General features: G+C 54.6%; 1 protein-coding gene across 3 annotated transcripts; it reads left to right on the top strand.

The window, feature by feature from the left end:
* The first annotated feature begins 58 nt into the window (after positions 1-58).
* Positions 59-11424, top strand: LOC308676798 (protein INCA1-like). 3 transcript variants are annotated; one of them, XM_081342827.1, is made up of 6 exons: positions 59-102; positions 4050-4148; positions 4823-4865; positions 7046-7228; positions 9162-9309; positions 9682-11424. In XM_081342827.1, exons 2-6 carry the CDS (start codon positions 4060-4062, stop codon positions 9891-9893), a joined length of 675 nt encoding a protein of 224 aa, XP_081198953.1. In that variant the 5' UTR covers positions 59-102; positions 4050-4059; the 3' UTR covers positions 9894-11424. The 3 variants fall into 3 exon arrangements, with proteins under 3 accessions (XP_081198953.1, XP_081198951.1, XP_081198952.1); XM_081342825.1 differs by lacking the exon at positions 59-102 and adding an exon at positions 403-650; XM_081342826.1 differs by lacking the exon at positions 59-102 and adding an exon at positions 403-650 and having other exon boundaries at positions 7046-7257.
* Positions 11425-11855: the final 431 nt, after the last annotated feature.

The following is an 11855-nucleotide window of genomic DNA, read 5'->3' as shown; positions in this document are numbered from 1 at the left end:
GGGGGCGGGGCGGGCGGGAGTGTCGCGAGACCGGCCAGCGCCGCCCCCCCCCGCCCGCTCTTAAAGGGGCGCCGCGCTCCGGCCCGACAACAGCCCCGCCAGGTAGGACGGAGCCCCGCGGGGGTCTCACCTGCGCCCCCCACCCAGCAACAGGGGTGCAAATCCCCCCCCGCTCCTGCCCCCGCCCTCGCGCCCCTCCCCCAGCCGGACCACCCCCCTCCTCGCCCGGGGGCGCCGCTCACCCCCCCCCCCGCCCCCCCCCCCGCTGCCCTTTGTTGGCGGCCGCCGAGTCTCCGGCTCCCGCGCGCGCTCCGGGCGCCCCCTGCCGGCCGCCGCTGGGTGTCGGCGCGCTCCCGTGGTGCCCCGCGGCGCCCGGGCAGAGCATTCTGGGAGCCGTAGTCCCCCGGTCTCCCGTCGAGGGGGCGGCGGCGGCGGCTGAGGGTCCCCGGAGTCCTCTGGGCCTGGGCGCGCCGGGCCTTCCCAGCGGGGCTCCGAGCCGGCTGAAGGGCCTCCCGCGGCTGACCCCGGGAAAAGCGGGCTGAGCCTCCCCCCGCCTAGCCTTCCCCGGGCCTTCCTTCGCGGGGCGGGAAGATGGACGGGGCGCCCGGAGCGGAGGAAGGCGGCGGGGCCACGCTGGGGCCCTTCGTGACGTAGGTGGCCCCGACCCCTGCGCGGCCCCCCCCTCGGCCGGAGGGCAGGAGCGGAGGAGGCCCGGCTGCTGGACCTCTGGGGGTCCCGGAGGGGCTTTCTTGAAAAAGCAGCTGGGCTTCTTTGAAGACGTTTCGCTTCCCCTCCGGAACGGAAGAAGCTCCTCGCGTGAGAAGTGAAACGTTTTCGGAGAAAAAAAGCAAAAAAAGATCCCGCTGGCCTTTTGAACCAGCCCCTTCGGGGGAGGGAGCGTCTGGCGTCTGTGGAGGCTGGCCGCCCTCCGGGTCCCAGCCTTGTCCCGAGGGGGCTTTTTCCCAAAGGCAGCTGGGCGCCCTTTTTTTTCCCCTCGAAGTCGTTTCGCTTCCCCTCCAAGAAGCTTCTTCCGTTCGGACCGACTGGGAGGGGAACGGAAGGATTTATATTCCTTGCGGTCATCTGCTCCTTGGCCCTCTCGCTGAGAGTCGTTGGGGCCACTTGGGGGTTTATCTGGGCCACCCGAATCAGGGTGCAAAGTCGGGTTGCCCTTTGCAAAAGCCCCTTTGGGACCCCCGCGAGGCAACTTGGATGACGGGGCACCTCAGAGACATTTAAGTGCTGATGCTTTTCAGGGGCCTTTGCCTGCCAATTGCAACCTACACCTTATAGTACAGATAGTCCTTAACTTACAACCATTTCTTTAGTGAGCGCTCAAAGTTACAACAGCTCTGACAAAGGGGATTTATGATCAGTCCTCACACTTATGACCATTGCGGTATTTGATCAAAATTTGGACACTTGGCAACTGGCACGTACTTACGACTGTTGCAGCGTCGTAAAATGGGGCAAAGTTCACTTAACTGTCTTGTTTAGGAATGGAAATTTTGGGCTAATTTGTGGTTGTAAGTCAGGCTGCTTTATTGAAGAGGGAAACGGGTGAGCCCTGGGGCTGCCTGAGTGGCCGGCAGGCGGCAGAGGGAGCTGATCTGCAGAAGTGCCTCTTGCTTTGGATTCAAGCTGCCTTTGCAGAATTTATTTAGGTCTTGTGATATATACTGCTCAGAAAAATAAAGGGAATGCTTAAACAACACGATGTACTGTATTTAATAGTAGGATGTCTTATCTTGTGTTCCCTTTATTTTTTTGAGCAGTATATTTATTGCGTTCGACTCACTGCCGCACTCCGAAGCAGAGGCAAAGGGGTGTGAATGTTAGTGGAAGTGTGAACTCAAGACAGGCCACGTGGAACACGGGTTATATAAACCCCTCCAGGAGCTTCTGCTCGTGACGGAGATGGTGAATTCAACAATATTTTCTGCCTCGGGAGGCATCACGTGGTGTGTTGCTGACTGCATGGTTGTCTAATTCTTTTCCGTATCTTTGAAGCTCTGAAATGATTGCAAAGGAATTGAGCTAAACCATGCTAATAAATATTAATAAGTTAACGCCAAAGAACTCGGGGAACGGAAGATGATAAATGGGTGATCAAAATTGAATCCATTTTTCAAGCCATAAATACGTTGCAAAGTTTTCCCAAATGACCTGAAACCTGTTGTAATATTTCCATTTACTTAGTTGTGGGCTTTAACAACTCAGTGCTGCGCAGGTTGTCCTTGTTTATCAACTGCCTTATACAGCAACTGTGCATCACTGTGGTGAAAAACCAATCCTCATGACCTTCACAAGTCTGTAAAGCGAAAAAAAGTTGAAGGAAGATCATAAGATCATTCGTCCAGTGCGCTCGCAGAGAGAGGGTCTTCTCAGGGTGCCGGCGGTAAAAGATTGCCGGCGGATAACACCCAGGGGGAGGGCCTTTTCTGTGGGTGCGCCTGCCCTCTGGAACCAGCTGCCCGTGGAGCTCAGGACTACCCCTGACCTACGTTCATTCCACCGAGACCTGAAGACTTGGCTCTTTGAGCTCTCTGACCCAGGCTGAGAATTTTAACTGGGTTTTATTTTCAGGGATAATTTAATCTTTTATTTGTCTTTTAACTTTGTATTTTGTATTGGTATGATTTTAAAATGCCCTGTAAACCGCCCTGAGTCCTTCGGGAAAGGGCGGTATATAAATCTAATAAAATCTAAATCTAAATCTATAAGCACAGTTGCGGCTCCACTTATCAACCACTTCACTTAATGAGCAAGTTGTGGGTCCCTACTGTGGTTGCTAAATGAGGACTACCTGTAGATCAGTTGTATAAGTATTCATGGATCTGTTAGATTAGTTGTGCCTGAAAAGTAAACAAATAATGCAATGTAGAGACAAACTATTAGCTCAGCGGATGTCTTACTTCTCGCCAGATGTATAAGCCCAGTTATTCTGTCAATCTTTTGAGCTATGATTGTCACCAAACATCAACCTGAAGGCAGATATTAAGTTTGGGGCTCCCATTTCTGGTTAGCAGAACTGCAGGCTGCTCCTAGAGGGCAGCAGAGAGGAGGGTTTGGGGTCTCTGCTGCCACCTGGGGCTCAATTTCTGTGTGGCCTTGCACACATTTGCCCAAAGATAAATCCTGCTCCATACATTGGACTTTTGCACTGGCCAAAGGTGTTTGGAACCTCCGCTATGATATGACTGCTTCCTCTTTTGCACCGTTTGACCCTTGGCCCAGGAAGGAGTCCTTCATCCCCGCTTTATTACACGGCGGTTAGTCCTTCCCATTTTGACCCAAGAGAAACTCTTAGGAGTCCTAATGGATAGAGCTGAATTTCTGCTTTTTGCTGAACATTCAACCTTTCAAACGACTGCATTTCTTAGGCTCACTCTACCATATTTTGTGGAGCTTCTGATATTTTAATCTTTCTTCAGTAGTACTTTACTGCTTTATATTTATTAATAAAATATGAACTTTTCTTCGGAGCAAATTCGCTTTGCTCTGGTTCCTTTGACATTGATAATGTGTCCCAAACTTTGAGACGGCTTCATCCGTCATTGCAGGAGGGACTATTACCCCTTTCCTTCTTAGCCCGAGCTTGTATTTCTGTAGTAAAACAACTGACTTCCAGGAAATGCTAGTTTTATTACGCCTTTGATTTCCTGTCCTGGAATTATCTCAAAAGAAATAGGAAGCGGCATTAAGGGAATTGCCACGTAATTCAGATGAAAGCTGCAGCTGGATCCATGGATGTAAGTCAGGGGTCTTCAAACTTGGCCCTTTTATGACTTGTGGACTTCAACTCCTGGCTGAGGAATTCTGGGAGTTGAAGTCCACAAGTCATAAAAGGGCCAGGTTTGAAGACCCCTGATATAAATGTTTCGTGTATTGATTCCACCACCATCAGACGCTCCCTCTCCAGTTTTCCACATTCGAGCAATGTGAGATGTTTTAACAGCACACCGGACTGTGTCCGTGCGCAAGAAAGCCATTTTCTTGCAAAAATAACGGGCTAAAAGCTAATGGGTTTGCATCATCCTGTTTTCAAGGCAGTCCAAGATGGTCAGCAGACGCCAGCCAGAAGCCAACCCCTCCAGCGATGCCCGTTGCATGCCGGACTTTTGGGACAGGCTTGTTCAGCAGCCGAGGTGCGTTTCGTGATCCTGGCAGATAATATCGCAGGGAAAAACACCTTTCATTTTCTCTCACTGACACAGGTAGTCCTCAAACTCATAGCCTCTCATTTAGTGACCGCTCCAAGTTACAAAGGCGCTGGAACAAAGGCACTTGTGGCCGTTGTCGGTCGCAGCATCTCCATGGTTCTGTGATCAAAATTCAGACAGCCGGCAACTGACTCACGACAGTCACAGGGACAGCCACAGTCAAGGGGGGAGCTAACTTAACAACTGCGGTGATTTACATAAGAACGGTGGCAAGAAAATGGGGCAAAACTCACTTCACAGCTGTCATGCTTAGCAACAGCTCGCTTGTCGTAAATTGAGGACTACCTGTACTATGTTAGGGGGTGGGAAGAAGCCCTGGCTCCCTTTTGTTTGCAAAAGAGAAGTTTTTGCTCCCGGAAGATTTATTTGCCAATGAGACTAAGCAGAAAAGAGCCATCGTCACGCTCTTTGTAGGTACTAAGTCAGAATTTGCAAAGTTTCATTTTACTTCGGCTTGTCATTATAGCCAATTATTCCAAATTTAAACATTTGCACACGACCTAGCTGAGTTCCCACAGCGGATTCTTTCTCCTAAGTTTAATATATGAGGAATTCTGAAGTAAAAGCCAGTCGTACTTACCAACCCGTTTACCTTTCAGCTACCTCTGGATGGAAGAGTACCACGAGGCCCCAGCCCTGCTGGTAGGTTTGAATGGCCCCGAGGGGGCCTCCTTTTAAATTACAGGTTTTTCTCCTGCTTCCTCCCTGTGGAAAGTAGAGGCCGCAAGCAGAGCCCGTCTGTCGGTTAAGATGGGGCTTCTGGGTGCCTCGGTGGACCCTGAGGCTTTATAAGGGCCCCCACTGAGCAAGGACGAGGAAGGTCACGATTTACCTGGAAAATCTCTGACGCACAAGGATTCAGCCTGCGAAGGAAGCCCTGCCTTGCTGAGCCAGGTTTCGGGGTCCCTCTGAGAGAACCAGCCTCCTTCGAGCAAGCGGCAGAGTCTGTCCTCGGGGTGGTCCAGAGGATGCTCTGGCCGAAGGTCCTCCTCCCTCTCCTGTCCACACCTAAGGTGGGCACCTTTGTCTGCATCACCAGGTGCACCGATGACGGCTCCCAGCAAGTAACGTCCGTACGGTGGGATATCTCTGTCACCTTTTGGGGCTCCCGCCAGGTGCAGCACTGGGGTGCCCTGGTCTTTGGGGGGAAAGTCTTGGAGGCAGGAGGCACCCCAATCCTCACCTAGTCCCAGGAGCTGAGATGGCACAGGACCTCTGGGCAGGGCCAAGTGACAGGAGCAGCCTTCCGCTGCCAGGGGTCCAAGACCACCACTCTGGCCGGGAAGGACAAAGACCCCCAGTGCTAAATTATTCATTTGGCAAAGTCGAATGGGCGCTTTGGGCTGAGCATTCGGGGTCACCGCCTTTGCCCTCCGAACCAGAATTGGAAGGGCAGGCTCACGTTTTGCTGGATCAGGAGTCTCCCTGGCATCCGTCCTACAAGGGCATTCCCGATCACCCACCCAAATGCGGGCCCCTCTTTCGATGGCTGGCTTCGCTGTTCTTACTCAAATGCCGCCTTAGAAATGGACAAGCCATCCTGGCGACAGACAGATTGATTGGCAGGCCGAGGGGATGAGCTCCTTCTGGGGGAGAGGAAGGGAGGAGGGGGCCCAGGCGAGCTCCAGCAGTTGCCACCTTCTCCTGAAGGAGAATTGCTGCCTGGAACACATAAAGGAAAGGCGGTGAATCTGGTTGCTAAAATTCACATCTCGTGGTAAGCTGGGAAATATTCTGCTTCCGTCCTCCACGCTTCGCTTTCCTGAATTAATTACCTTCTGAAGTGGAGGGGAGCCTGCGTCTGTACAGGGGCGAGGATCTTGTCACGCTTGGCTCACCCGCAGCGCCAGTCATGGATGCCCTTGGCTTTGCTGGGTGGGAGTGGGGAGTAAGGGGGCTGCTGACCCAAACAGAAGTCTTCCCACCAACCCCCAAATCTTGCCACCCACCCCGGCGGTGCTGGGCCCACACCCGTGGCGGCGTGCAGGATGGTGGAGGGCTCCCCAAAGCAGCTGAATCCAGTCGGGCACAGACCACAGAAGCCGAGTTTGGTTTAGCACCATGGGCCTCGTGGAGAAAAACATTGTGGCCCCAAGATCTGAGGAGCCACGTGGGGGGGGGCCTGGGGAGGCTGTGAAGCGGCTGGGCAAAGGGGTTTCACCAGCCCTGCGGAGCCCAAAAGGGGGCAGATCCCCAGGTCAGTGAGTATTAAACCAAGATGAATCTTAGGTGTGTGTGTGTGGGGGGGGAAATTTGGGGTCCAGGCATATTAGTCAGCCCCCTTTTTGTGGGCATTAGCATTCCGTAACGTTTCTAAGGAGGTGATCCTGGGCGTGTTTCAGAGGAAGCCACTTGCATGCAAAAGGCATCGCCTGGGCTTAATGCCCTGCCCTAAACAGCAGCCGGCAACGGTTTAACTTAACACGCAGGGAGAGTACAGAAGAAGAAGAAAAAAACCTGCTTTCTTTTCAGCCAGAGAGCCAGCCTGCAGGCGGTGTTGGGATTTGTTGCAGTCTCTGGAAAAGGGAGTATTTTCTCTTCCCCTTTTTCTTTCGCAGATGCAGAAGATAATTCCTCTTTTAACCTGATCCAAATTTCCGCTAAAGGTAGAATCACTTCCGGTAACTTTATTTATTCCTCTGTCCAGGGATCCGAGGCGTGTGGTTAAGCTCCGAGGGGGCCGGCGACACCTTCCAGTCTTCGGATTGCGAAGCAGAGGCTGGATTAAAATAGAAATGGCTTCTGGTTCCTCCTGCGGAGAATTCCAGCAGGGCCGCTAGAAGGCCGGTCGCTGAGCCCCTCTTGCCTTCTCTGCTCTCCAGACGTCCGGCTGTGCAGCCCAGCGGCCTGCGGGAGGCGGGGGGGGCCCTTGGCCCTGGGAGGTGGCCCCCACCACGCAGAGCCTCCCGTCCCCCAAGGAGCTGTGTCAGAAGAAGAGGAAGGGGCCGGAGCGAAAAGGCCGGGCACGCCTCCGGGGCTTCTCCGTCTTGTACCATCTGGAGGAGGTGAAGAGACGGCAAAGCAGCATCGACAAGTAGGGGCCCCCGCCTTTTCCAAAGACAGAGGAGCCTGGGGCAGGCGCGGGCGGGTGGGCAGGCGTTTTGGGGCCCCGGGGCCAAAGGTCAGGGTCCGGTTCATGAACGAGGAAGTCTTCCAACCGCACGATCAGCCCCATCGCTGGTTTGTTTCCATCTGCCGGCCGTGAAGGGCCCAGACTGGCCCCCCCACCCGTTCCTTTTGAACTCTGCCCGGGGTCAGCTGCCCCCTCCTTGGCGCCCTTGACATACATACAATACAGGTAGTTCTCAACTTATGACCACAGTTGAGCCCAACATTTAGGTTGCTAAGTGAGACATTTGTTAAGTGAATGTTACCGCTTTTCTTGCCACGGTCGTTAAGTGAATCACTGCCGTCGTTAAGCGAGTAACACAGTTTTTAAGCAAATCCGGCTTCCCCCACTGACTTTGCTTTTCAGAAAGTCGCAAAAGGGGCTCGCGTGACACCCCTCCCCGGGAGGCTGCAACCGTCGTAAATACGAGCCAAATGCCAAGGTTTCAGATTTTGATCCAGTGTCCTTGCTGCGAAGGTCGTAACAGTGAAAAACGGTCATCGGTTGCTTTTTTTTTTGTGCTGCTCTAACTCTGAATGGCCACTATATGAGGGCTACCTGGGCTAGGTCAGGGAAGGTGGGGAAAGCCCCAGGGGATCCCCAGCCCCTCTCTGCTGCCCCCTCTTGGCGGCCGGGATTCCTGCCGCTGCCGCTGGTAGCTCCAATCCAGGCCTTGTAAAAGTACAAAAGTCCTCAACTTATAACCGTAATGGAGCCTGCCTAGTATGGTCATAAGTTGTGGTGGTCGCGAAGCAGGGCATCATGTGACCGGACCTGATTTTACAATCTTTTTAGCTACGGTTGCTAAGCGAACCCGTTGTTTCCTCTCAGGCATTTTTACCAAAAACTGGAAGCAAACAATGGTTTCAGCAAAAACGGGAGCCTGTGAATGGCAGTAAATGCAGAGCGGTTGCCGAGCACCCAAAATGTGGCCGTATGATTTGGGGGGGGGCAGCCACGATAACTTTGAACGGTCACTAAGCAACCAGTGGTAACTCCGGGACTGTGTGTGTTCCCTGCTGAATGAGAACAGTGGCTGGAGGTTGGGAGTCTGTTCCGTCCCATCTTCCCATCCCTTCGGGAGATACAAACCCTGATTGCCTGCTTAAGGCCGCTTGTTCGCCCATCCGCCCCTTTTAGGAAAGCAGTTGCCCGCCACGACGCTTCTTGGCTGGTTCACACAACATTCTGAACCCCAACTCTGGGTTGACTAAACCAGGGGTAGGCAACCTGGGCTCTTTTATGACTGGTGGACTTCAACTCCCAGAATTCCTGAGCCAGCCACGCTGAGGGGAAACGGAGAGGTTTCCCAGCTGAGCCATGCTGGCTCAGGAATTCTGGGAGTTGAAGTCCACCAGTGATAAAAGAGCCCAGGTTGCCTACCCCTGGGCCAAACACAAGGGCTCCGTCCGCGTGACCCGGGGAACACGGGTGCTGCCCTGCTTTGTCCGAAGGGCCAACGGTATCGAAGTGCAGTGGGATGAATTGATCCCCACAGCTTGCTCGGAAAGTGGCAGGGAGCCCACCGGAATCGCCCCAGCCTGGTTCGGTGCCACCAGGCACGCCACGGGCGATGCTGTAGTGTGACTGCAAGGCCGTGCAAGCTTTGCGCTTCCTGAGCCCAAGAGCCGGAGGCCAGTGCTGCAGCTGGCAATGCAGGTTTACGGCACTGCAAATGACATCATTTCCCTCGCAAGCCGTCTGGCTGCTCTCAGGGTGCCCCACCGGCTGCAGCCTTCTTTTGCCACCCCTGGGTGGGTGGAGGCTCCTGAGCTGAGACCAGACCGATCCCTTCCAGCCCTCCTGATCTCCCCTTCCTTGTTTCAAAGGCAGAAAGCGCAGGAGGGGGGGGCTCTGCCCCAGCTCTCCCCCCGAGGAATCGGGAAAGCCGGGGACCTGCCTGCGCCCCTGCTGACCCCCGCCAGGACGCCGGAGCCCTACGCGAGGCCCTTCCTGGGCAGAGGCACCAGCGCCCAGGTGAGCAGTTGGCAGGTGGGGGCGGCAATCGCCAAATTGAGATGCAAACCAGGTGGGAGGCCGCTGTTGCCTAGCAACTTCATCTGCAGCCAGAGATTCGGAGGGGGGGCAGCTCAGTTCCTCTTAAATGAGGTTCCTCAGACTTGGCTGTGTGGGCTTCAACCCCCAGAATCCCCCAGCTAGCAGAGCAAAGAATTCTGGGCACCGAAGTCCAGGCACCTGGAGGGTCACAAGGTGGAGAAGGAATTAATTGTACCGAAATAAACTGAAAGTGCCCCTTGCCCCCCTCCAGCCTTTCCGTAAGAAAACCCCACCCCCCAATTGGTTTTGGGACAGCCCCCCACCCCCACTGACGCCCGCCTTGCCTTGCAGCTCCTCCTCCACCCACAGTGGAAGCCCAGCCTGAGAGAGGCCCTGAGGCTGCCCCAGGAAAGCCCCCTGCCCTTCTACGCCCTGGCGGCCCACCACCGCTCTCCCCACGGAGGAGGAGGAGGAGGAAGAGCCGAGCAGCGGCCCGAGGAATAACTGCGACCAAGCGGATGTTGGGGGTCAGCCTTGCCCAGTTGGGTTCCCTCTGGGGTTAGGGGGGAAATCGTTGTGTTGGCCAGGTGTGTGTGGGGGGGTGTATGTGTGTGGCTGCAACCAGAACAGGCACGTGCCAACAGGTTCAGCATCTCCCTGCGTGTCTCCTCAAGGCTCAAACCAAGGCCTTCCCGTCTCTCCTGCACCCATGTTTGGCCTTCCCATGGGGGGGGCTTTTATTTCCCTGTTGTAGTCTTGCCAATGTCCCCCCCCCCCGACTGGCACACCAGAGCGCACCTCTGTCCTCCCCTTTGCGCTGTCAATAAACCTTCCAGCGTAGGCTGAGGAAAGGAAGCCAATCGCGGGGGAAACTCAGGGCGGTTTCCATAGTAATCCTGGCTCTGGCGAAGGCCGGCTTCTCTCTCCCTTGGCTCTCCTCCTCCACCTGCGTGTAACGTAGGAGTAAGCTCCTCCGAGGAGCTCAGCCAGGCGTTTGGAAGAAAGAGGAGCCCTTGCCAGCCTCCTCGTGGTCTGCGGGGTCAAGAGTGGCAGAGTTTCTCTTCTGAGGCCCCCAAACCTCCTTTTCTGCTGCAAGTAGGCAGCTGTCCCTCTTGCCCCTTCCCCAGACCTTTTGCCCACCCAGCTGAGGTGTGTCCCCCTCCCCTTTTCTCTCTGCCCTCGGGGTTCTTCCACGCCCTTAAAGCAAATTATAAAAAGCAGCCACGGTATTTCCTGCCAAAGGGGGAGAGGCAGACGTGGTGAGGACTCGATTTTCAGAGAGGTTTCCCCGTTGGAGATTGAGGATAAATTGTTGCCTGTTTAGCGGGAAATTTGTTCCTGGGGTCTGATAAAGGATTTCCTTTATGCCTCCCCCCAAGGCCAACCTCATCCCTCCAGAGGAGGAGAGGGTGCAGGGTGCAGGTGGTGCTTCCTGGCCTGGCCAGACTGACCACCAGGAATGCACCCTGTCCTCCTCCTTGAGGCTGGAGGCCTCGGCCAAGTTGGCTTTCCCACCCCTTGGGCCTTTCCCCCCACAGGTTAGTAATCCTTTCTGCAGCCTAGCGCGTTTATTTTCCACTAAAAAGGGTGGGAGACGGTGCTTCTGTGTTTCAGAAATCGGCCATCAGATTTTGACCAAAAACTCTGTCAGGCAGACATTGCCAGCAGAATGGGGCTGGGGACGGACGGCTGGCCGGCCTTCGCCTCTGTTGGCTTGCGATGCATGTTGGAGATACAAAAATGTTTTTAATCGGAGGCTGGCCAACTCTCGGATTTCAAGGCGCTGCTTGCAAGAGTTTTAAAGGCGCAGCTGGCGAAATGCGAGTTTGTAGCCCTGCAGTAGGGGAAGAGTATACCCTCCCCCCTTATTCGGTACAGGCTGCCCCCTCCCCCCTCCCTGGGCTTAGCAGTTTTCAGCCCAAAGGAACCGCCAGTCTGAATTCCAAGTACTGGACGCCAACCGGAACCCCTCGGCTGCAGGGAAAAGACAAACGTACTAAAAGAAATCTGAATGTAAATTAATGCTCTGGTTGTGCTAACATAAAAGAGAGCCAGTTTGGCCGTTACCCTGTTTATCAAATATATTTGTGGAACTCAATGCTGACCGTTGCACTGGTTTCTGCTTATTTTTAACGTGGCTGGGGGAAACAGGCTGTGGGCTTCACCTGCCCATTCGACGTGGCTCGGTCACGGTCCACGGCTGCCCTGCCCCCCAATACGGCGCCTTCAGCTTCACAGTAATGCAGGTAGTCCTCGACTTACGACCACTTGTTCAGTAAACCAGCCCCCCCACACACACACACATCCCAGGTACCACATGCTCCTAATTACAGCTGCAACAGGGAGAGCCAGGAGCGTGTGGGCATTTCATTTAATAACCACAATGACATATGATCATAACTCCGGGCTCAATAGACCAGCTGTAGGGTCCAATTCCCTTGCAGGGTGGGAATTAAGCGGATCCCTAAGCCCAGCCGACGCATCAGGGCTGTCTAACCTTGGCCACTTTTGTGGACTTCAACTCC

Source organism: Vipera berus (genome assembly GCF_964194415.1).
Source record: "Vipera berus genome assembly, chromosome: W".
In the NCBI taxonomy this organism is placed as follows: Eukaryota; Metazoa; Chordata; class Lepidosauria; order Squamata; family Viperidae; genus Vipera; species Vipera berus.
This window is presented reverse-complemented; position numbering and strand designations above follow the sequence as displayed.